The sequence below is a fragment of the Phascolarctos cinereus genome, unplaced genomic scaffold, assembly GCF_003287225.1.
Source record: "Phascolarctos cinereus isolate Bilbo 61053 unplaced genomic scaffold, phaCin_HiC Scaffold_5;HRSCAF=322, whole genome shotgun sequence".
NCBI classification, from domain to species: Eukaryota; Metazoa; Chordata; class Mammalia; order Diprotodontia; family Phascolarctidae; genus Phascolarctos; species Phascolarctos cinereus.
Window position 1 is genome coordinate 2,600,807 of NW_027555958.1, and position 20,897 is coordinate 2,621,703.

Genomic DNA, 20,897 nt, shown 5'->3' on the forward strand with positions numbered 1-20,897 from the left:
TGAATAGCTTGTCTCCTTTTTTATCCTTTGTTCTAAGAGATAGCTCCTGAAAAGGGGCTGGAATACTTTGGGAAGGGCAGATGATGCCAGGTTGAGTCTGACATCCATAAAATATGTTTTAAGTCCATGAAGTCCACAAAATATATTTTAAAAAAGAACTCCCTTTTGAAATGGAATTGTGTCAAGGGAAGGGAATTACTCTGGCTCAGGCCTACCCTGAACATCAGAGTAGCTGAGACCTTGCAGTGTGGGTCGTCCTCCCTATAACCTCTGGGTTTTTTTGATATATATAGATAGATAGATATAGATATCTATATCTATATCTAGATATAGATAGATATTATATATCTATATCTATATATAAAAAGCCTCACCTAAACTTTCAAAATTCTAATTGATTGGCAGAACAACTTAACAACCTCCTTAGGCAAGATTTTGGGAGTTGCAGAAGGTAGATGAGAATTTTGGGACAGATTGTTTTATTTTATGTCTTTACTTTGTGTAGGAGTTTTGGATTTGTTCCTGGGATTTTTCTAAGCTCATTGATATATGCAGTTGATTTTGACTCATTAGTTTGGCTGAAAGGTGGAATTAAGGTTGCTGGGAGAAATATCACCAATCCTAGATATGCAGACAGTCACCACTCTGATGACAGAAAATGAAGAGGAATTAAAAGATTTCTTGATAAGGGTGAAAGAGAAGAGTGTGTAAAAGCCTACTTGAAGCTTAACATTAAGAAAAAAAAAATGAAGATCTTGGCTTCATCCCTTCCTGGCAGATAGTGGGAGAAGAAACAGAAGCAGCGTCAGATTTTATATTCTTGGGCTCAAAGATCACTGCAGACGGAGACTGCAGCCACAGAATTAAAAGAAGCTTGGAAGAGAAGCTGTGGCCAACCTGGACAGCAGACTAGGGCAGAGACATTACCCTGCTGACAAAGGTCTGTGTGGTCACAGCCGTGAGTTTTCCTGTAGCAACCTTTGGCTGGGAGAGGCGGGCTGTAAGGAGAGTGGAGCACCCAGAATCGATGCTGTGGAATGGTGGGGCTGGACAAGACTTTGGGCAGTCCCTTGGATGGGTCAGGCCGGTCAATACTCAAAGACGTGAATTCTGCCTATTCACCGGAGGGTCAGATACTGAAGCTGAAGCGTAAATACGTCGGCCACACGATGTGAAAATGAGATTCATTGGGAAAGATGGTGGGAAGGATGGAGGGCAGAAAGAAAAGGGGACAGCAGAGCATGTGATGGCTAGGCGGCGTCATGGAAGCACCAGAGCTGAGCTCAGACAGACTCCGCGAGAGAGCGGAGGACGGCGGGCCTGGCGTGCACGACTTCCCCCCACCAGTTTGGCAGCAGCTTTGATTCAGTGTCTCTGTGGAAAGCTCACCTTGACGGTGTGAAGGGCGGGGTCAGGGAATCCACACTCTGGTCAGCAGAATTGAGGGGTTGGCTAGGGTTCCATTGTGTTTTATTGGCCCCTTGTGACCCTGCTGCCTCAGCAGGAAGGAGGGAGAAGTGAGCAGGACAGAAAAGACGTCTGTTTGTGTGCCTTCCTCGTGATTTGAGTGGCAATGGTGCGGTGGACAGAGTGCCTGGAGTCACGAGGCCCCCGGTCCAGATCTGGCCTCAGGAATCTCCTAGCTGCGAGATGCAGGGCAAGTCATTGCACCTCTTTGCCTCAGTGGCTTCATCGGAGAAGCAGGGATAATATTTGTACCTCCCTCCCATGGTTGTTGTGAGGGTCAGATGAGATGATAATTGTAAAGCGCTTAGCATGGTGCCTGGGACGCATGATGATGATGTGAGGCAAGGCGTGGATGATGGAATTTTCACAAACTTAATATGACCGAAGAAGGAACCAATTTAAGTGGTATTTACATCATTCCTGATTCTTCCAGATTCTGTCATTGTTCATAATTTTTTGTTTACTAATGCAGCAAACATTATGAAGCACCTACTACGTGTCAGAAACAAGGACAGGAAGATAAAGTAAGAGCCACTCTTCCCTGGCTCAGGAAACATCAGATCTGATGGTCAAGATTAATATCGTTTTCCCCAGGATTCCGTTTTGCGGGGCTGCAGAGGGACATGCCAACCCAGGCTTGCTCCAGAGGAGAATGACCCCCAGCTCAGCAGCTGTTTAGTCAGACTTCTGAGACACTCCTGGACCAGGGGCCTCCCTCCTCAGCCCCCAGAGAGGACGGTGACTTGGCCGCGGTCATGCCAGGGGGTGGGGGCAGTATCTCTGGTCTGGGGGCTTCCAGGGCCAGCCTTCTTTTCGCTCTTACCACCCCCCCCCAACTGCCCCAAGCTTGAACTTGCTTTTCTATTTGGCTTCAGCCTTCCTTCGTCAGGGGTCTGTCTAGAGGTTTTGTGTGTGAGTATTTTTGGTGAAAGGCTGGACCTTTATTCCTGGGATATAGGCTGTGATTAGGCCTTGGGATGTCCACAGATTTACCCCAAAGACCTGGTGGTAATTGGCAGTTTAGAAATTAGGAGCCATTTTTGTTCTTTCGTATCTGGTGAAAGGAAAAGTGAGCCAGGAGGAGGAAATCCTGTGGTGGGGCCCCAGGCCAGGAAATGGGGCAGGTGAGAATCAGGCCTTTTGTGTAGGTTTGCTGACTCATCAGCCTTTGGTCCACCCTCTTCCCAGAGAGCTGGGGCCTTTTGATCCTGGAAACTGGTCATTAAGAACAACTTGGAATTATAGCACAATTTATTTCTACCTTAAAAGTGACATTTTCCATTATGTTTTAAGGTGCTTCTCTCTCTTTGATCCTTTAAATGATTTGAGCGTACCCCACCCCCACCCCCCATGAATCCTCTTTAAAGAGAAGGCCCAGATACAAAAGATACAGTGTTTAACATTCTTGGTTAGGCTGGCCCCAGTTTACCAGCGCATTCCATCTGAAAAGTTCATTTGTCTGGAACTTGGTTCTGAGTTTCAGTCAGCAAGCGTTTCCTCTTAGAAACAGTCCTCTCAGTGGCAGCTGCTTGCTCATACCCCTGCTCGGGATTTCCCCAGATTGTGGGCTGATCTGAGAGGTCTGTGGTCACTCAGAGCTGTGTGGCCCTTCCCAGGCTGCCCAGCAGCTTTGTGTCTGCTGTTTTCCGTTACAAACATCCATTTGAACCCACAGGCCCCCATTGGTAAACTGCAGTGGCTCCCTGTCTCTTCTAGGGCCAAATACAGAAGGCTTCTTATATCTCATGCCTGCTGTGCCCTTTCAGGTCAGTGACCCAGGCCTCCTGGAGCCCTCCCTCCCTCAGCATCTTCTCTGTCCCCTGTCTCTGGAATGTTCTGCCGCCTGGCTTCTTCCTTCAGGGCCCCAGGCCTCACAATTCTAGCGTCTTTTCTCTGTGATTTGTGTCTCTTTGTTTCCATCTTCTCTCCTATTGGACTGTGACTTCTCCAGGGCAGGGATTGCCTTTTGCATCTCTCTCTCTGGATCCTGGTGCTTATCCCAGTATCTGCACCTCATAGGAGCTAATCAATGCTTATTGACCACCTGAGTTGTCCAGAATTACTTTTAACCCAAAACTCTTTGCGATTAATTCTTATACTTCAGAGTTGACAGTTTCCCCCAGTCCTGGCTTACCTCTGAGATTCAGGGGTCAGAGGATCCTAGGATTTCCCTGAATTTCGGAGTGGAAAGGGACCTCTGCAGCCTTCTGGTCTAGTCCACACATGGGAAGGAATGCCACCCAGGTCAGTAGAGACTTTATTTAAGACCTTCCAAGGAGGGTGAAGCCACCACACCACCTGTAATGGCAGCCCATGCCACTTTGGGACAACTCCCATTGTCAGAAAGATTTTCCTAATGACATCAAGCTTCATTTTGTCTCCTTGCACCATACCCAGTGCATGGCTCCTGGTTCTGCCCTCTGGGGCCGTGCAGAACAGCCCCTCATGGCAGGTCTCCATTTCGATTTCAACCTAGAAGGGACCTCAGAGGTCAGCTAGTCCAGCTTTATCACCAGAGGGGGGAAACTGAGGCATTGCACAGGATGAAGAGATTTCCTCCAGGTCCTATGGGTGAGCAGGCTCCATATACCAGGAAACCTGCTTAGAGAAACAGAGTAGTTAGCTGAGAATGAATTTTAGAGATCCGAAAGATGGTATTTTACACAACACTTTGTCCTAAACCTTTCCCAGAAGGGAGATTGATGGACTTTCTTTACCATCCTGACTTTTATTTAACAGCCTTCATTAGAAGAAACAGAATTACTGCAGTTGTCCAACCGTGTAGTTTTCTTCCTGTTCCTTTGGTAAACTGATTTATTGGTAGTAGCATAGTAATTATAATTAAAAAAATAACTATAGCCGGTGTTTCCATAGCGTTTTAAGACTTGCTAAGACTTTATACATGTTATCTCATTGGATGCTTATGACAACTCTGTGAAGTAGATGCTTTTATGCTCATTTTACAGATGAGGAAACTGAAGCTCAGAAAGGTCACTTCACTGACTTGCCCAGAGCTCCATTCTGCTAAGAAATGTTTGAGGCAGGTTTGGAACTCAGGTCTTCTAGACTCCAGGGCTAGCACTGGGAAATAGTTTTAATGTGGTTAACACAAATGTCCACATTCCACGTTGGGAATGCAAGTGTATTTCTGTAGGCCCTGTCCTGGCCTCAGCCTGACAGCCCTTGTGTGGGGTAGAGAGCCCAGGCCAAACATAGCTCTTGTCTCCAGAGGGCTTCCAGCTGCAAGAGAGGAGATTTCAGTGTATTCTGTGTTTCTAAGAATGGAATGAATTTTTTTTTTAATGATTTTGCTTCCTTTACTTAGAAAGTGCTTATCTAATTGCAGAAAGTGCAGCTGTGTTAGCAGCACATCGCAGAGGCAAGATGATGAAATGTGCACTGGTCAGAGGAGAGCTTGCTTCAGAGGTTTTCTGAAGAATCAGCCAGAAAGGGACAGAAAGTGCTCAGGTCACCAGAAGCCCCATTCAGGCTGTTATTTAGGTCACTGCTATCAGCCAGGTTGAGATGGGGATGTGTTCTGTGAAGTTTGGACTCCATCAAAGGGCCGCACTAGAGGGCCATGTGTGGCCTTGAGGCCACAGATTTCCCGAAGCTCCTAGGTCAGAAGGTGGATGGGAATTTTTTTAATGAAAATTTCTATTTCAGAATCAACCTAAGGTAGATTTCATCATTTTGGGAAGTGTTGGCCATCACTGGAATGACTAGTTTAAAATAGAGGGTTCAACAAAACCCTAGACGCCAGAACATTTAACAGTCAGTCATTTTGTGCGTTAAGAAGGAAGAGTTCATGGGAAGAAAAACATCACTGTAGGCGTGTTTGCAGCGTTGTGAGAAGGTTCTCCAGTTGACTCTGAATCCTCATTGGTGATGGGTGATCCTGTGCCCATGGGCTGCCAGCATTGCGGGTGTGGAGGGCAGAAGGCTCTGACCGTCCCACTCCTGCCTTCTCTGGCACAGGGGTCCTCGGAGCAGTGTCTCCTGAGGCCACAAAAGCTCCACAGCCCTTGGGGATCCACAGGCCAAGTACATTTGCCTTTCAGACTTGCAGTGTGAAGTCAGACAATAGAAGTGGACTTTTAAAATAAGTCCGAGTGAGAGTGAGCAGTTAATTATCCTGTTTATGGCCAGTGACTTAGGGGATGGCTTGACTAGGAGGAGTCCCCCATTCCTACAGACAGTGAACACCCTCTCATACTCAAGGGGAGTGTATTACAGAGGGAAAATCAGTTCAGAAGAGTTGACTTATACTTCGAAATCCAGAAGAGTGAATATTGCAAGCTTTACCAAAAATGTCCGTTTTGCACTTTATCCCAAGAACTCAGCATACTCCGAGAGAAGCTGCAGTCCCTTTGGAGAAGGCCCAGCCTCTAAGAGGGTCAAGCTCTATACAGACAGTAGTAACTGCTCCAAGAACAGTGAGTCTGTGGGGGGAGTGCAGAGAGGGCTGAGGCTTACCCTCCAACCTCTTTCTGTAGCAAGAGTTTCACAGCAAACTGGAGGCAGGGAGTGTTTGCCCTGCAGAGCTGAGGAGTTGTTGGAGCTAAGAAAGAGAGAGGTTTTGTGGTAGGTGCAGATGGAAGGAGGTTGGGCTCTGGAGGGCTGTGGCTCTCTTTCCTGCTGTCTGGGCTTGCATGGTTCTCTCCATTGATGATAAAGGAGACTTCAGGGCTATTGCTGGGGGTCTTGGTTCCTGGGATTCCACTGACTGCCTGCCCCAGCTCAGCAGGGAGCACTCTGCAGGTCCTGGCTTGTCTGCCCTCAAGGAATTTGACCTTGGTGGGGAGGATGATGCTTCTGGCGCAGAGGAGCAGTCACACAGTTGTAGCTGGATTTTGAAAGCTAACTGTTCCCAGAAGCAGAGGGAGGACACAAGAAGAAGGTGGGGTTTGTGCGTGCACATGCAGCCTCTGTGTGGGGGCCACGGGCCACGTTCTCTTGGGCAGAAAAGAGGCTGGGGTCTTCGTTGGACATGCTTGGATGGGCTGCTTCTCACAGCATCTGGTCTGTTTTTACCTGGACACCACTTCCTACGAGGGGTGACATTCATTTGTAGAAATGTCAAGCCAGAAGGGACCTGTGTAGTCCAAATGTCAGGCATCTTGACCTTCTGATATCCAGTGGCCACTTGGATACCTTAGGCAATGTAGGGCTCACGCCTGTACAGGACTATCCCTTTAATTTTTATGTGGTTCTAGTGGTTAGGAAGTGGCAGCCACGGAAACTCTTGTTGTCTGAGCCTACCTTTTCTTGCCACAGGAGCTAGGTATGCCCCAGCATAGCCCCTCTCCTGCTCTGGCTCAGAAATCCTCCATACTTGACCCCTCCTGCCTACCATCTGCCAGTCAGTTGTATTAGGTCCTGGGGAGACCAGTACCAAGAAAATGGTAATCCCTGCTGCAAGAAAATCACGTTGTAATGGAGGAGATAACAGAACTATATAGTCATTATTTAAGTACCTACTGTGTGCCAGGCACTGTGCTAAATGCCAGGGATCCAGAGAAAGGCAAAAGACAGACCCTGCCATCAAGGAGTTCACAGTCTAATAGGTGGAATATGTGTAAGCAAACTTATATATGTGTGATGAGTTGGAAATAATTCACAGAGGGGTGGCACTAGACTTTGGAAGGATTGGGAAAGGTTTCTTATAGAAGGTAAAATTCTAGCTGAGATGTGAAGGAAGCCAGGAGGTAAAGATAAGGAGAGAGAATGTTGCTCTCTGAAAAGCTTTCTTGGAAAATAATAACAAAATTCATCTGGAGGAGCAAAAGGTCGAGAATATCAAGGGAATTAATGAAAAAAAAATGCAGAGAAAGGTGGTCTAGCCATACCAGGTCTCAAACTGTATTTTCAAGTGGTAGCCATCAGAACTCTGGTACTAGAGTGGTGGAACAGCGGGATAGGTTAGGTACACAAGACACAGTAGTAAATGACCATTGTAACTTAGTGTTTGAAAAACCAGAAGGCCCTGGTTTCTGGAATAAAAACTCACTGTTTGACCAAAACTGCTGGGAAGACTGGCAGAAACCAGGCGTAGGCCAGCAGCTTACACCATGCACCAAGATAAGATCAAAATGGATAAGCGATTTAGACGTAAAGGGTGATACCTTAGGCAAATTAGAAGAGCAAGGAATAGTTTATCTGTCAGATCTGTGGAGAAGGGAAGAATTTTTGACCAAGCAAGAGATAAACAGCATCATGGGAAGTAAAATGGATAATTTTGATTATAATAAATTAAAAAGGTTTTGCACAAACAAAACCGACAAAGTCAAAGTTAAAAGGAAAACAGTTTTTACTGCCAGTGTCTCTGATAAAAGAGGCCTCATTTCTTAAATACATAGAGAGCTGACTCAAATTTATAAGAATACAAATCATTCCCCAGTTGATAAATAGTCAAAGGATATGAACAGGCAGTTTTCAGATGAGGAAATTAGAGCTATCTATAGTCATGAAAAGATGCTCTAAATCATTATTGATTAGAGAAATGCAAATTGAAACAACTCGGAGGTACCACCTTCAACACCTATTAGAAATGACAAATACTGGAAGGGATGCGGGAAAATAGGTACATTAATGCATTGTTGGTGGAGTGGTGAACCACAAGAAAGAGGAAGCAGAAAAAGAGAGAGGAAATAGTATGCTTCCATCTGTGTTCAGCCTCCTTGTTCTTTCTCTGGATGTGGATAGCATTTTTCATCGTGAGTCTTTTGGCGTTGTCTTAGATCTGTGTGTTGCTGAAAGGAGCTAAGTCTATCAGAGTTGGTCGGTCTGTGACTGTGTATAGTGTTCTCCTGGTTCTGCTCACTTCACTCAGCATCAGACCATACAAGTCTTTCCAGGTTTTTCAGAAGTCCGCCTGCTCCTCATTTCTTACAGCACAATAGTATTCCATTCCATTCACATACCACAGCTTGTTCAGCCATTCCCCAGTTGATGGACATCCTTCAATTTCCAATTCTTTGTGGCTGGGAATTTCCATAGACGTCTGCTGGACTCAGTTGCTGTGAGCCTACTGGAAGGCTTTGCAGGTTCAGAGTGGCTGGACAGAAGGCTCCCCTTGGGTGTAGGCCTTTTCCTGAAGGCTTATGTCCTGAACTCAGGACCCCACAGCTACATTTCCAGAGCTCATTATTCCTTACCCAGTCCAGGACCCGCACTCCTGACTGCTCCTTCTGCCTTGGCTGCCAGATGGCCCCTGTTGAACAATCCCAGGGCTTGTTCAGGGCTCCGCCTGGCTCTCTTTCTGCCTGGGGCTCTGCCTCAGCCCTCTTTCCATCCTGTTCCCTGCAGCCACCGTGCTCTTGGCCAGGTCCTGGCCCCTGTAGCTATAGACACATCTGCCTGTCTCCCTCCACTGCCCTGGGCTGGAAAAATGACTCATTGGGACTTTGCTTGGCTTTCTCAGTCAAACTTCAGAGTTGTATGGTGGTTGGGGCATTGTGGGAAAGGGGCATCCGCGAGCTGGGCTCAGCTGCTTCCTCTCACTCCGCCATCCCTAGCCGTGGTCTGTACAGACTCCTCTGTCACTCCTGTATTCATCCCTGTTCCCCGCCCCTCACGTGTTTGCCTTGGGCCCATTGCATGGCCGAGTTTGCCAGCCCACCCACCCTTTCCTTCTTTCTCATCATCATTTGCAATTCATCACTCTGGTTTTGGACAGAATCTCATTGCCTCACTGAGCTTCTGAAATAGAGGCCACAGAAGTCAGTAACTGTGTAGATACTCTCTTTTTATCAGTGAACAACCAGACTTCTTACCTCTGCTCTAGGCAAATATTCCTCATCCTTCCCCTTTTCAAAGACTCTGTACCTGGAGTTTTTCGAGCTGGAAAAAGCCAGTCACATCAATTGGCATCTCCCTCCCTGTGACCTCAGGGCCAGGGGAGCAATCTAACTTGCCTAGCTAGACCTCATTCCTCCTGTAAGATGGGGGGGGGCACCATTACTTAGAGAATCAGCCCAGGGGAACCTGCTGTATAAACTGGAGGGGAGGAACCTGCCGTGTGAATTAGACGGGGGAGCCTGGGGTGACCTAGAGGTGGGGGAGCCTACTGTATGAACTAGAGGAGGAGCCTGGTGTGAACTAGAGGGGGAGCCTGGTGTGACCTAGAAGGGGAACCTGGCATGAACTAGGTGCTGGGCAAAGAGGATTGCTTCTGGATTTATCATTCTCCCTTCTCTTCCTGACTGTCAGCTCACCCAGAACCTAGTGGTTCCATGTCTTCTCCCTTCCCCTTGGTCCCTCATCATTCCCCTTCACGTGTTAAGTTAGGTCCCAGGCTTTCTCTTTTGTCAAATAAAATACCAACTGTCTACATCCCCAGGCCCAGGCACAGAGTATGCAGTTAGCAGATACTTGTTGCTAGATCCCCCCTTTTATTGTTCAGTCATTTTTCAGTCATGTCTGATTCTTCATGACCCCATTTGGATTTTCTTGGCAGATGCTGGAGTGGTTTGCCATATCCTTCTCCAGCTTGGTTGACAGATGAGGAAACTGAGGCAAACAGGGTTAAGTGACTTGCCCAGGATCACACAGCTAGTAAGTTTCTGAGGCTGGATTTCAACTCTTGAAAATAATGAGTCTTCCTGACCCGAGGCCCCGGCACCCTGTGCTCCGTGGCACCACTTAGTGGCCCAGTAGGTGCCCTTTATATGATGCCCGCACCGCATGGTAATTTCTTTGCCTTCCTTCCTCGAATTTTCCCTCATATAGATGTTCTCCAGTATCCTTCTTTCCCTTTGTGCCCCTCCCAGTCCTACCCTTAGCCCTGCTGTGTGGGGGGCTGTCTACAGCAGCTTGGTGTGCGTGTGGTGCTGTTTCACCAGACCTTCTCTGTGGGATTCCCAGTCTACTGTGTTCTAGCCACTCTTCCATCCTACAGAGTAGCAGTGAGGCCCGGACCAGAGCCATCATTCTGTGCAGCCTCCTAGTTAATTGTTGACTCTGGCCCTGTCCTCCTCTGCTGTTTTCCCGGGACCAGCACAGGCAGCCTTCTCAGTCTTAGAAAAGAGGTCCCATTCCTGGCCGAGAGCCCGTGGCTCTTCATCGCAGCCGCCGTGCAGAAAGCCAGATTCTGCTGGAGGGGCCCATCTTTTCCCCCCATTCCTTTTCACAGAATGTCTCTGTCTTCAGGCAGCCACCGGGACGAAAGCACAGCTGGTGCTCCTCGTGCTCCTGTGGAGACCTCTGCAGCGTCTCCCTTTCATTTTCAGTTTCCTTTTGGAGAGGGCATTTGTCTTCCTTCCCGCATCCCGGCCGAGGGGAGGTGCCTTCTGCCAGGAGGAGTCTGCCGAGGACAGCTGGGCACATGCACCCCGATTTCTAGTGAGGCAGACCTCTTTTCAGTTAGGTTTGACTAGAGTTTTCCTATGCTCCTCCTGAAGATGGTTTAAAATTCAACGCCGGCTGTGTTCAGCAGGTGATTTTGCTGGACTCAGACCCTCATTCTGGGTCTCACTCGCATCGCGGCTCCCATTCCAGCGCCTTGTTGGCGAGGCTCGTGAGGATGACCGGCAGCCAAGCGGAAGCTGCCCCTCTGCACTCGGGCCCTTGTGCAGCTGCTTTGGTCATGTCCGCGCCGGCGCTTTGCCCCGTTCCCGTGAATGAGCGCCCGGGTGCCCCGGGTGGCTCCTGAAGGACGAGCCCAGCTGCCCAGAGAAAAAGCTGGCCAGAGTGTAGCGTCCAAGTTAGCAGAACTGAGCCCTCGTTGGTGGAGTCAGCGGGATCCAGATAAGCCTTTTAACTCTGTACAGATGTTCTCAGATCGCTGTCCAGCATGGAGGGGGCTGTGCGAGACACACTTTAATTGATCCTAGCTTTCCTCTGCTGTTAGACCCTGTCTGCCAAAGTGCAGACAGACCTGGCCCATCTGCAGATTGGCTCATTTCTGCCTCAGTCACTTCATCTAGACAGTGAAGGTGATCAGGACGCTCGCCTCACAAGGTGATTGTGAGAATCAAAGGAGACGATATTTTTGAAGTGCATGGCACATAGTAGGTGCTATAGAAGTGTTAGCTTTGTGTTTTAGTTTTAAAATACCAGACGGATGCTGAACTGTAGTTGTGACCGTGTTTTGAGCTGCAGTGTATGGATCGGCTGAGCTACGCATGTGCCAAGATTTTGTCCTAGGGTTAGGATCAGAGCCTGCTGAATGAAGGGACATAATTGTCCAGCCATATCGATTTTGTTGTTGTCCTTTTTGCAGAGATGGGTATGATTCTGAAAGGTTTGGCTTGTGTATAAAAGTGGCAAAAAAAAAAATAACAATAAAGGACCTGGTAGCTGTGAGCTGCCAGGACATGGCCACCTTCTCATGAGCCTGTTCTCTACACAGTCCGCTGTTGCCTTTGAGGGATTCCAGACAGTCTTCGAGAGTGGGTGGATGAAACAATACTTGCAGTAATATTTCGTTGTAGTAATTTCAGTTATTATTTTGAAACTGCTGAGTTTTCTTATGTAAAGGTCTCATGCTCATCAATTTGGAATTATGCCCAGAAATTCTCTGAATAAGACAAGTATCCCCCAAAGTGATCAAAGAAAGAAGAAAAGGACTCACCTATAGAAATATATTTTACATATGCATATGTATGTGTATTACACACGCGCGCACACACACACACATACACACACACACACACACACACACACACACACTCCCACTCTTCATAGTGGCAAAAAACTGGAAACTTAAGGGACATTCACCTACACAAAACATGGTGTACGCATGAGCGTCACTACCAGCCTTACTTCTGCCTCTGAACTTTTTCACTTTCTCCCCTCAGAGCTGCCATTGCCCCCTGGCCCTCTTCTCCAGTTGGCGAATCCCTTGCCTGAACTATCATTTCATGAGGTGACCAGACCTTTGGTACTCAGGTCATGCCTGGCTCTCCAGGCCCTCCTGTTCCACTTCCTTGCCATCAGCCTTCTCCTTCTGCAGATGTCTCGATCCTGTGGCCTTCCCCTCTGACTGGTGAGTCCCTGGTGTAGACTGCCCTTTGCTGAAGTACACAGGCCACCCATTAGTACTGGATTCCTGTCCATATTCCTGACTCTCTAGACTTATCTACTTCTAACCCCAGTAGCCGACCTTCTTTTACCATCTAAATATGTTTATCTTACCCCATCAGAACACAAACTTCTAGAAGCAGAGACTGTCCTTATTGCTTGCATTTGTATTGTGATTTATTCAGTCGTATCTGACTTCATGACACCATTTGGTGTTTTCTTGGCAAAGATGGCGAAGTACTTTGGGCGTGTCCTTCTCAAGCTCATTTTACAAATAAGGAAACTGAGGCAAGCAGGGTGAAGTGACTTGCCCAGCATCACAAGCTAGGAAGTGTCTGAGTTCCAGATTTGAACTCAGAAAGATGCATCCTCCTGACTCCAGGCCCGGCATTCTGTTCCCTGCAGCACCTAGCTGCCTCTGGTCTATATTTAACATAATACAGTCCCGTGCTCAGCACAGAGTGCCTGGCATAGATGGTGGTAAATGTGTAATAAACACTTCATCTAACTAGGAATTTCGTAAGATATTATTAGGCTGTTAGAAATGACAAAATGGGCAGTTTCAAAGGAAAACAGAAGACTTCCCTGAATTGATACAGAAGGAATCAGCAGAACGAGGCACCAGCAAGGCTGTGGCTGTAAAGAAAAACAACTTGGAAAGATTTTAGGTTCTAACCAACATCATGGCCAACCTATTCCAGAGGCCTGAAGAAGGGACAGTTTTTGGGGTGTCACCAATTTGGGAATCTAGTTTGATTCACTTGTACCTGTGTTCCTTTGTTATAAAGAGTTTCTTTGTTTCTTTTTTTTTTTTAATCCAGTGTGGGGGAGTAGGAGGGAGAGGGAAAAAAATCTCCTACCCCAGAGCCCAGTTGATAGCTCAGGTCTTCACAATAGGTGCCTTTCCATCTGATGAGAAATTGTCTTGGAATTATTGTATTCTATGTGATTTGCAGGGCAAATTTGTTACTGGTTTAAAAGGCTTTCTATGTAAACTTAAATGTAATTTTAAATGGGTCAGATATTTCAAGATGTTTGCAGTTGTCAAAACTGTTTCAAATATGCAGCAAATGGCCAAGGCAGTGCAGACAGAGGCGTTGTGGGAATCAGGGCAGATGACGCCGTGTGTCCTGTCTTTTGTCTCCTTTCCTTTTCTGTACGCCAAGTTTTCTCAGTTATCTTGGTGTCCTGTTGTGATTTTAGACATTTTGGCCGTGGCTTGTACTGTTGTGACAAGTCAGTCTTGTTGTGGTTACATTAACTTGGCAGGCCCGACTATGACAAGTTTCCCATTGGCAAAGTTTGTAATTGGAACAATTGGGCTTCCCCAGAAGTATAGTATAAAATTGTCCGAGCTGTATTTCTTTAGAAGTCCAACTGGGCTTGTCCTCCAGGGACTGGCCTCTTGTTGGAGTTTGGCTGGTGGCCTTTGTGCTTGTTTAGCTTCTCCTTCCTGAGCCTTGGCTGCTCTGCACGGGTGGCGCCCGAGACGGTGTTTGACCAAGCGCTCTCTCTGTGGTCATCGGTGTACCCAGAGGTCTCCTTGGCCAGAAGGGCTCCCCCACCTTGTTTTCTTGAGTTGCCCTGTTTTCCCGGATGAAGGTCCCCCCTCCCCCCAGCTGACCTAATTTGCTGCTTTTAACCCAAACAGACTTCTCTCAGTGTGCCCTTGAAGCCCGATCAGCTATGAACCTGGCTGTAGCCGAACTGGCTCAGACTGATAAGCTGTTTGTGCCGCTGGGATCTGTTCAGGCATGCGGAACACCCTCCCTCGTGGTCAGACTTCCCAAGCTCCCACCTCTCATGCCACGCCTACTTGGGAGGGGCCAAGGCCTGCCTTCCTCGATGGCCTCCTTTGGCAAGAGGGGACCCAGCATGCGTGTCTGTTCTTCTTGTAATAAAATAAGTTATGACTGAAGTCTGGTGGAGGTGTGACTTTTGGTTGACAGTTCCAAATATATCGCAAATGCCTGATGTAGGAGCATAGGCATCGTGGGAGCTCACTTTAGGGTAGGTGATACCGGCTATGTTTTTTGGTCTCGTTTCTTCCTGCCAGTATGCCATTTGCCTCAAGAAAGGCACGGGAAAGAAGACCACACTTGATAGGCCATAGTTCTGTAGCTGCGAGAGAGAAGCCTGAGAGCAGATGTTTGGGGTCTGTGTGTCCGCCCCTCACCCCACGCTTCAGGTCCCCTCCAGAGCTGCACTCGAGGCTGCTGGCATGGTCTCCAGAAAGGTGGCCCTCTCCCCGGCAAGAGATGCTTTCCACCATCCTGGGCAGGGTAGTGGTAGCCCATTATAATGATTGAATATGACTTTTGGTGTAGAGGTGCTGGAGATAACACACCACTTACACACCATTTACAGCCCAGAATGCATTGATGTTCTGCAGAGTCGCAGTGTTGGAAAGGTTAGGGTCATTGTTCCCTAAAGGTCAGTGTCACACCTGGTGCCATCCCCCAGCCCTCCTCAACTCCAGTGGTTCCCTGTTGTAGACAGGATTAGTCAGTCAACAAGCAGTTGCTAAGTACTTACTGTGTGCCAGGCACCGTGCTGAGGAAAGGCAGCAAACAGCCCCTACCCTCAGGTCGCTCCCAGTCTAACCAGGGACAAAACATGCCAGTACCTCTCTACCTGTAAAACAGATACGGGATACCTGCTTATCGCAGAGGTAAAGGATTAGGAGTGTGTGTTTTTGTGTACAGGTAGGACAGTGACCAGGAACAGCCTCATTGTGAGGCCTGGATGGGGCCAGAGAAGCCAGGAGGGAGAGGAGGAGGTGAGGAGGGGGAGCATTCTCAGGAGGCCAGTGTCACTAGGAGGGGAGGAAAGTGTCAAAAGTTGGAAGAGGCAGGGACGGGGCCGCCTGGGAAGGGCTTTAAAAAGCCACACAGAGGATTTCATATTGGATCTTGGAATTTATGGGAGAAGGGTGAGTATAGCTTGGTTGGATCTGTGCTTATGGACTGGAGTGGGGAAAGGACCCATCAGAAGGCTGTTGCAACGGTCCAGGCAGGAAGTAACCACGAGGGACTGCCCCAGGGTGGGGCAATATCAGAGGAAAGAAGAGGACATATACCAGAGATGTTGTGGGGTAGAAACGTTTGGATTTGACACCAGATTCGATGTGGGTAAGGAGGACTGAACGGGGAGCGCTGGTGCCCTTGAAAGAGGGGGGAGAGGCTCAGATTCTTATAATCTAGCCAATAGCTCACTAACATTCAGAGTCCTTAAGAGTCTGCCCAATATGGCTGATGTTCTAATAAACCTTGTCTTTGGCTGAAAAGAAAGAAAGGAAGAGGGGAGAGGGCAGAGATTTAGGGGCAAAAATCATGAGCTCTGGTTTGGGCCCATTGAGTTTGACTATTCTGTGGGCCATCCAGCTGGAGATGTGAGACTGGGGCTGTTATCTATAGCTACGCTCGTATCTACACATGTATTGGCCCCCTCCTTCTCTTTCCATTGAGTTGATAATTAAACCCAGAGAAGCAGCTGAGATCCCCAGATGAGACAGCGTAGAGAAGAGGACCTGGGATAGATTCTAGGGGCACCCACAGTGGGTGAAGGGCCATCAGAGTTGGCTAAGGAGAGGTCGGACAGGTAGGAGGAGAACCAGGTGAGGAGGCTGGAAACCCAGACAGAAGAAAGAGAGTGTCTGGGAGAAGAGGGTGATCGGCAGTGTCAGAGGCTGCCAGGAGGTCAAGAAGGAGGAAGATGGAGGAAAGACCATTAGGTTTCGGCATTGAAGAGATCCAGGGCAGCTTTCAAGAGAGGGGAATCATTCATCTGAATGATGAGCTCAGAAGTCGAGTTGAGAAGAGAGTAAATGAAGTGGAGCTCTCTAGTGCAGACAGTCTTCTGAAGGAGCCTCACAAGGGAGGAGCTGGTGGGGGATGGTTGCATCTGTTGACAGTCTTTATGGATGGCAGAGGGAGAGTATGTGCAGGAAAGTAACCATTAGGGAGGGAGAGACTGAAGATGGGAGCCTGGGGATGTCAGAGGGCAGCCCACTGGAGAAGACAGGAGGAGGTGGTGGCTTTAGGTTCTGGCTACTTGGTTTCTGGAAGTTTTTCTTGCCCTCGACAGAACCATGTGTTTGAACATAATGTGCGTGACTATACCTTGGAGCTCTTGATGTAACGTTATGTTTATTTATTCTGTCTTTTTATTATTAATTTATTTATTTTTAGTTTTCAGCATTCACTTCCACAAGATTTTGAGTTCCAAATTTTCTCCCCCTCTCATCCCTCCCCCTACCCCAAGACAGCATGGCTTCTGATTACCCCTTCCCCTAATCTGCCCTCCCTTTTATCACCTCCCCCTTCTCTTATTCCCTTCCCTTTCTATTTTCCTGTAGGACAGGATAGACTTCTGTACCCCATTGCCTGTATATCTTACTTACCAGTTGCATGTGAAAACAATTTTTAACGTTTGATTTTAAAACTTCGGATTCCAAATTTTCTCCCTTCTCCCTTCCTACCCACCCTCATTGAGAAGGCAAGCAGCTGGATACAGGTTATACATGTGTAGTCATGCAAAACACTTCCATAGTAGTCATGTTGTGAAAAACTAACTGTATTCCCTTAATCATATCATGTCCCCCATTTATTCTATTCTCTCTTACACCTCAGAAGTGTTTGCTTCTGATTACCCACTCCCCAATCTGCCCTCCCCTCTATCATCTCCCCATTCTCTTAACCCCTTCCCCCCCTATTTTCCTATAGGGTAAGATAGATTTCCATACCCCATTGAGTGTGTATGTGTAACGTTATATTTAAGCCTGGTCTCCAGAAACCGTGGATTGATGGATTCATTCAGCACTTGCTGTCAGCCACTTTGTGTTGAGTACTGTTCGCAGAGGGGTGGGGGGTAGAGCATTGCTGAAATGGGGCTGGGTTTAAATCGGTTTGATTGAATCGTGGATGGTGGAGGTTCTGCCTCAGGAGCTTCCCTGACCTCTGCCTGCCAGGGCCTTCACCAGGTCTCTGAACTTTGGAAGGCTCTGCTGGTGATGTGCTGGCTTTCTAGGGCGCTCTGGGGCTGCCTGGGCTTGACCGCAGCCTAAGCAATTCTCTAGCTGAGCTGGGAGCACCTGACGCAGGCCTTGTCGGCCAACTGCTTGGTGAGGAATTCTTTGGCCAAGGCAGCCCAGGAGAAAAGGAAACCCAGAAGCTCAATTCTGGCCCCTCCTGTATCCAGGAAGCATTGAGGACAGTTCAGACACATCTCACAGCAGTGCCAGGACAGACTGCGCTTTGTGTATGATTGACGTCAAGCCAGCCCTCTACAGAAGCTCTAAAGCATTGAGCACCTTCTGCAGAGTCGTGTCTACAATGGTCTTTGTGCTGTGCTGCTGACTTTGTCTGGCGCCGCCAAGGTTCCTTGGTCTTTCTCAGCTTTAGGAGTGCTTTTCAATTTCATACTTTGTTTTAAGACAGAGTAGTCTTGGCTGGAGCATCTAGTGTCCTGGCTAGAGCACTGGCCCTTGAGTCAGGAAGACCTGAATTCTAAGCCTGCCTCAAATGTTTACTGATATTGTGTGGCCCTGGAAAAGCCACAGCATCTCCGTGTGCCTCTGTCTCCTTATCTGCTAAATGAGGCTATAAAAGCTCCTACGTCCCCGGATTATTGTGAAAATGAAATGAGGTGATGTGTGCAGGCACTTTGTGTACCTGCAGGTGTTCTGTGAATGTTAGTTATTGTTGTAGAGTATTTTCTTTAGCTTTGCTTTGGGAAATGTTTGCTAGCCTCATCCAAACTGCCAGGTCAGCTTTTGGACGGCTTACATGAAGACTAGAATATCTTTTTGTTGAATTTCATGAGATGCAATGATTGAAGCAGAGGATAAATCACAGTTGGATGTCTGGGAGTCTTCCAAGTGGAATAAAGTTGTGGGGCAAGCCACCAGTGGAGCATTTGAAGGACAGCGTCATTGCGTGAAGTAAATGGGATTTTGTACATGACAGACATGTGCGGGAACTGGTACGTGTGCCCGGGCAGGCCTTCAGGGGCTGGACATCAGCAGAGGAGGATGAGTATTTTAGAAAGGAAAGGGTGTTCTGATCCTGACCCAAGGCAAGGCCTGGAAACTGGATTGGACTGAAAGCATTTAAAAATTCACTTTGTGATGTAGGCAATACTTGAGCATTTGAACAAATATTCCATGGAAAAAACTGAGAAGTCTAGTCTTCTGAAGCCACGCTCTAACTTTCAGTTGAGACGTTCCCAGCTGGTTCCTGGGACTGGGGTCATCAGACAGCTTTTGTCTCCCCTAATTGTCGGGGAACGTAAGACTGAATGGCAGCAGCTGGGGCCCTGCCCCGCCAGATGTGCCTCCGGGTTGATGGGTGGGTCTTTCTTTGCAAGGGTGAGGCATTACAAAGGAGCCCGGGATGCTGGGGCCTGGCCTGTGCGGTGGGGGTTGGGAGCCATTGTGGAACACAGAACCCAGAATCCTCCTCAGAGCATATCAGAAGGAAACAAAGAAATCTTGGCTGTGTGGTGCCGGGCCTTCCAGGGCTGAATCTTCTGATTTGAGACTTTTCTTCACCAAGAGCAAGGAAAGCATCCTTGTTTCTCATCCCTTTTTTGTAGGATTGGTGAACTTGACCTTGATACAGCAAGAGGAAAGTCAATACTACAGTCAGACTTTTCAGGGACCTCTTTTCCTTTAACCTCATACTTAGATCTGCTTTTGTGGTCCAGAGATTGACTGCCAGCAACTGAATCGAGACTGGGTAAGGTGAAGGCTTTTGGCGTAGGCTGCTTCTGGCTGCACTGTGAAGTTTTATAGACCAAGGAAGGGTAAGGTGTGAGAGATTGCTTCTCTGTCTCCGGCAAATGCTCTTGCACTGGCTGGGAGTGGAGTGCTTCCTCCCGCACGTTGGGCTGGTCTAAATGTGCAGTCATTAGTTATCTCACTCCTTGGTTCAGGTGTTTTCCTTCAGATGTTGGTTTTAAATTTTGGATCACAGCATCTGAAGACCCACTCTCACCTGTCTGGACAGTTCTATTTCATTTGTACTGAAATCGAATGCAGTGCATCACATTTTCAAAACGTCATTCTGTGCTGGGTTGGAACAAGATACATGCCATTCTGCTTCCAGTTGATACTAATGCCTGGATAATATCAAGACTGCTAAGGCATCATCTGTTTACTTGTATTTTTAGTGATAGGAGGATTTTCTGGAGCTGTACATTTTCCCTGTGTGATTTAATTTGAAATTAGAAGGCAGAAGCGTGAGCTGCCTGGACTGCTCATCCTCTGGACAGTCCATGGTGCCGGACTCTCCCTGGGGTTGGGACACATGGCCTTGGGGTAAACTTAGAATTGAGCAGTCATTACTGCTGATGGAAATGGCCTTTGGATTCGTCTCTGTCAGGGACCTGTTTCCCTTGGCAAGAGGGGCCGATTACAGCTCAGCCGGGGCACACTCTGAGAGTGCACGAGGTGTTTAGGGTGGCTGACACATATTTCTTTCACTCTGTCTGGCTACTAGACAGGAAAGATTCTTACTTTCTGCCTCTGATGATCATGTGGGCTGACTTGGAGAGTCTGTAAATGGAATTAGATTTGTTAACCCAGGGAAAAATTGTACTGACACTAGACCTAATTAAGTTTACGTACTTAATTATATTTGTATGTCAACTAACTTTTTTTCAAATGTATAATGTAAACTTTTTGGGGACTACAGAATATCAAGCTTTCTAGGACGGTATATTCCTTGCTAGGCAGTTTCTCCCCTGGAATCGCTTTTGCTGCTCATGTCATTGGTTTGGTGGGAGATGGGGAGGGTGGGCATCTTGGTTCCCTCCTGCTTCTACAGTTAGGTGTTAAACAGAGGGAAAAGCCTTTTCCTCAAGAGCAGACCAACTCCTTGGAAAGTTGGACTTTTTTAACTTCCTTTGCAGAACTAAATTAGACAATATGTAATATGTACTTCGAATAGTTTGTCTCTGGGTTTGTCTGCTGCAAGATATGGATGTGGTAGGCTTTTGGTTTTTTGTTTTGCTTCCCTGAAATTGCTATGTACGGTGCTCCCTCCCCCCACCCCTACTCCCCAGTGTCTTTGACAGAAAATGCCCAGGTTAGAACTAAGCGATCACTTACCCCAAGAAAGCACCATGTAAAACTCAAGGGCAGAAGATCATCCCTAATGAATGGCGTCTTGCTGCCGTCACCCTCTATTCTAAGACTCTGGAGGCTCTACTTCAATACAGAACTGTTTCAGAGTTCATAGGAGATCAGTTTTAAACCTAAGAGAAAATCTTTAAATTGAAACTGAGATTTCCCTAAATGTTTTGTTTTAGGTGACATCACTCAAAAAGGCTACGAGAAGAAGAGGGCAAAGCTGCTGGCGCGCTACATCCCACCCATCCAAGGTAAGAGGCTGCATGTGAATGAGCAT

At 47.6% G+C, this 20,897-nt stretch overlaps 1 protein-coding gene across 9 annotated transcripts in view; it reads left to right on the top strand.

Moving 5' to 3' along the window:
* Window positions 1-20,897, top strand: part of DIP2A (disco interacting protein 2 homolog A) — a 126,300-nt gene that overhangs the window by 23,743 nt on the left and 81,660 nt on the right. For 8 of the 9 annotated variants that reach the window (XR_013486761.1, XM_020973347.2, XM_020973348.2 and 5 more), the window contains exon 2: window positions 20,800-20,871. Coding sequence is in view for 8 of the 9 variants with exons in the window: in XM_020973347.2 (XP_020829006.1) it covers window positions 20,800-20,871 (72 nt within the window). In the remaining variant the exon portion in view is untranslated. Of the gene's footprint in view, window positions 1-12,175; window positions 12,455-20,799; window positions 20,872-20,897 lie in introns of those variants that run through there. The other variant, XM_020973349.2, reaches the window with a different exon arrangement.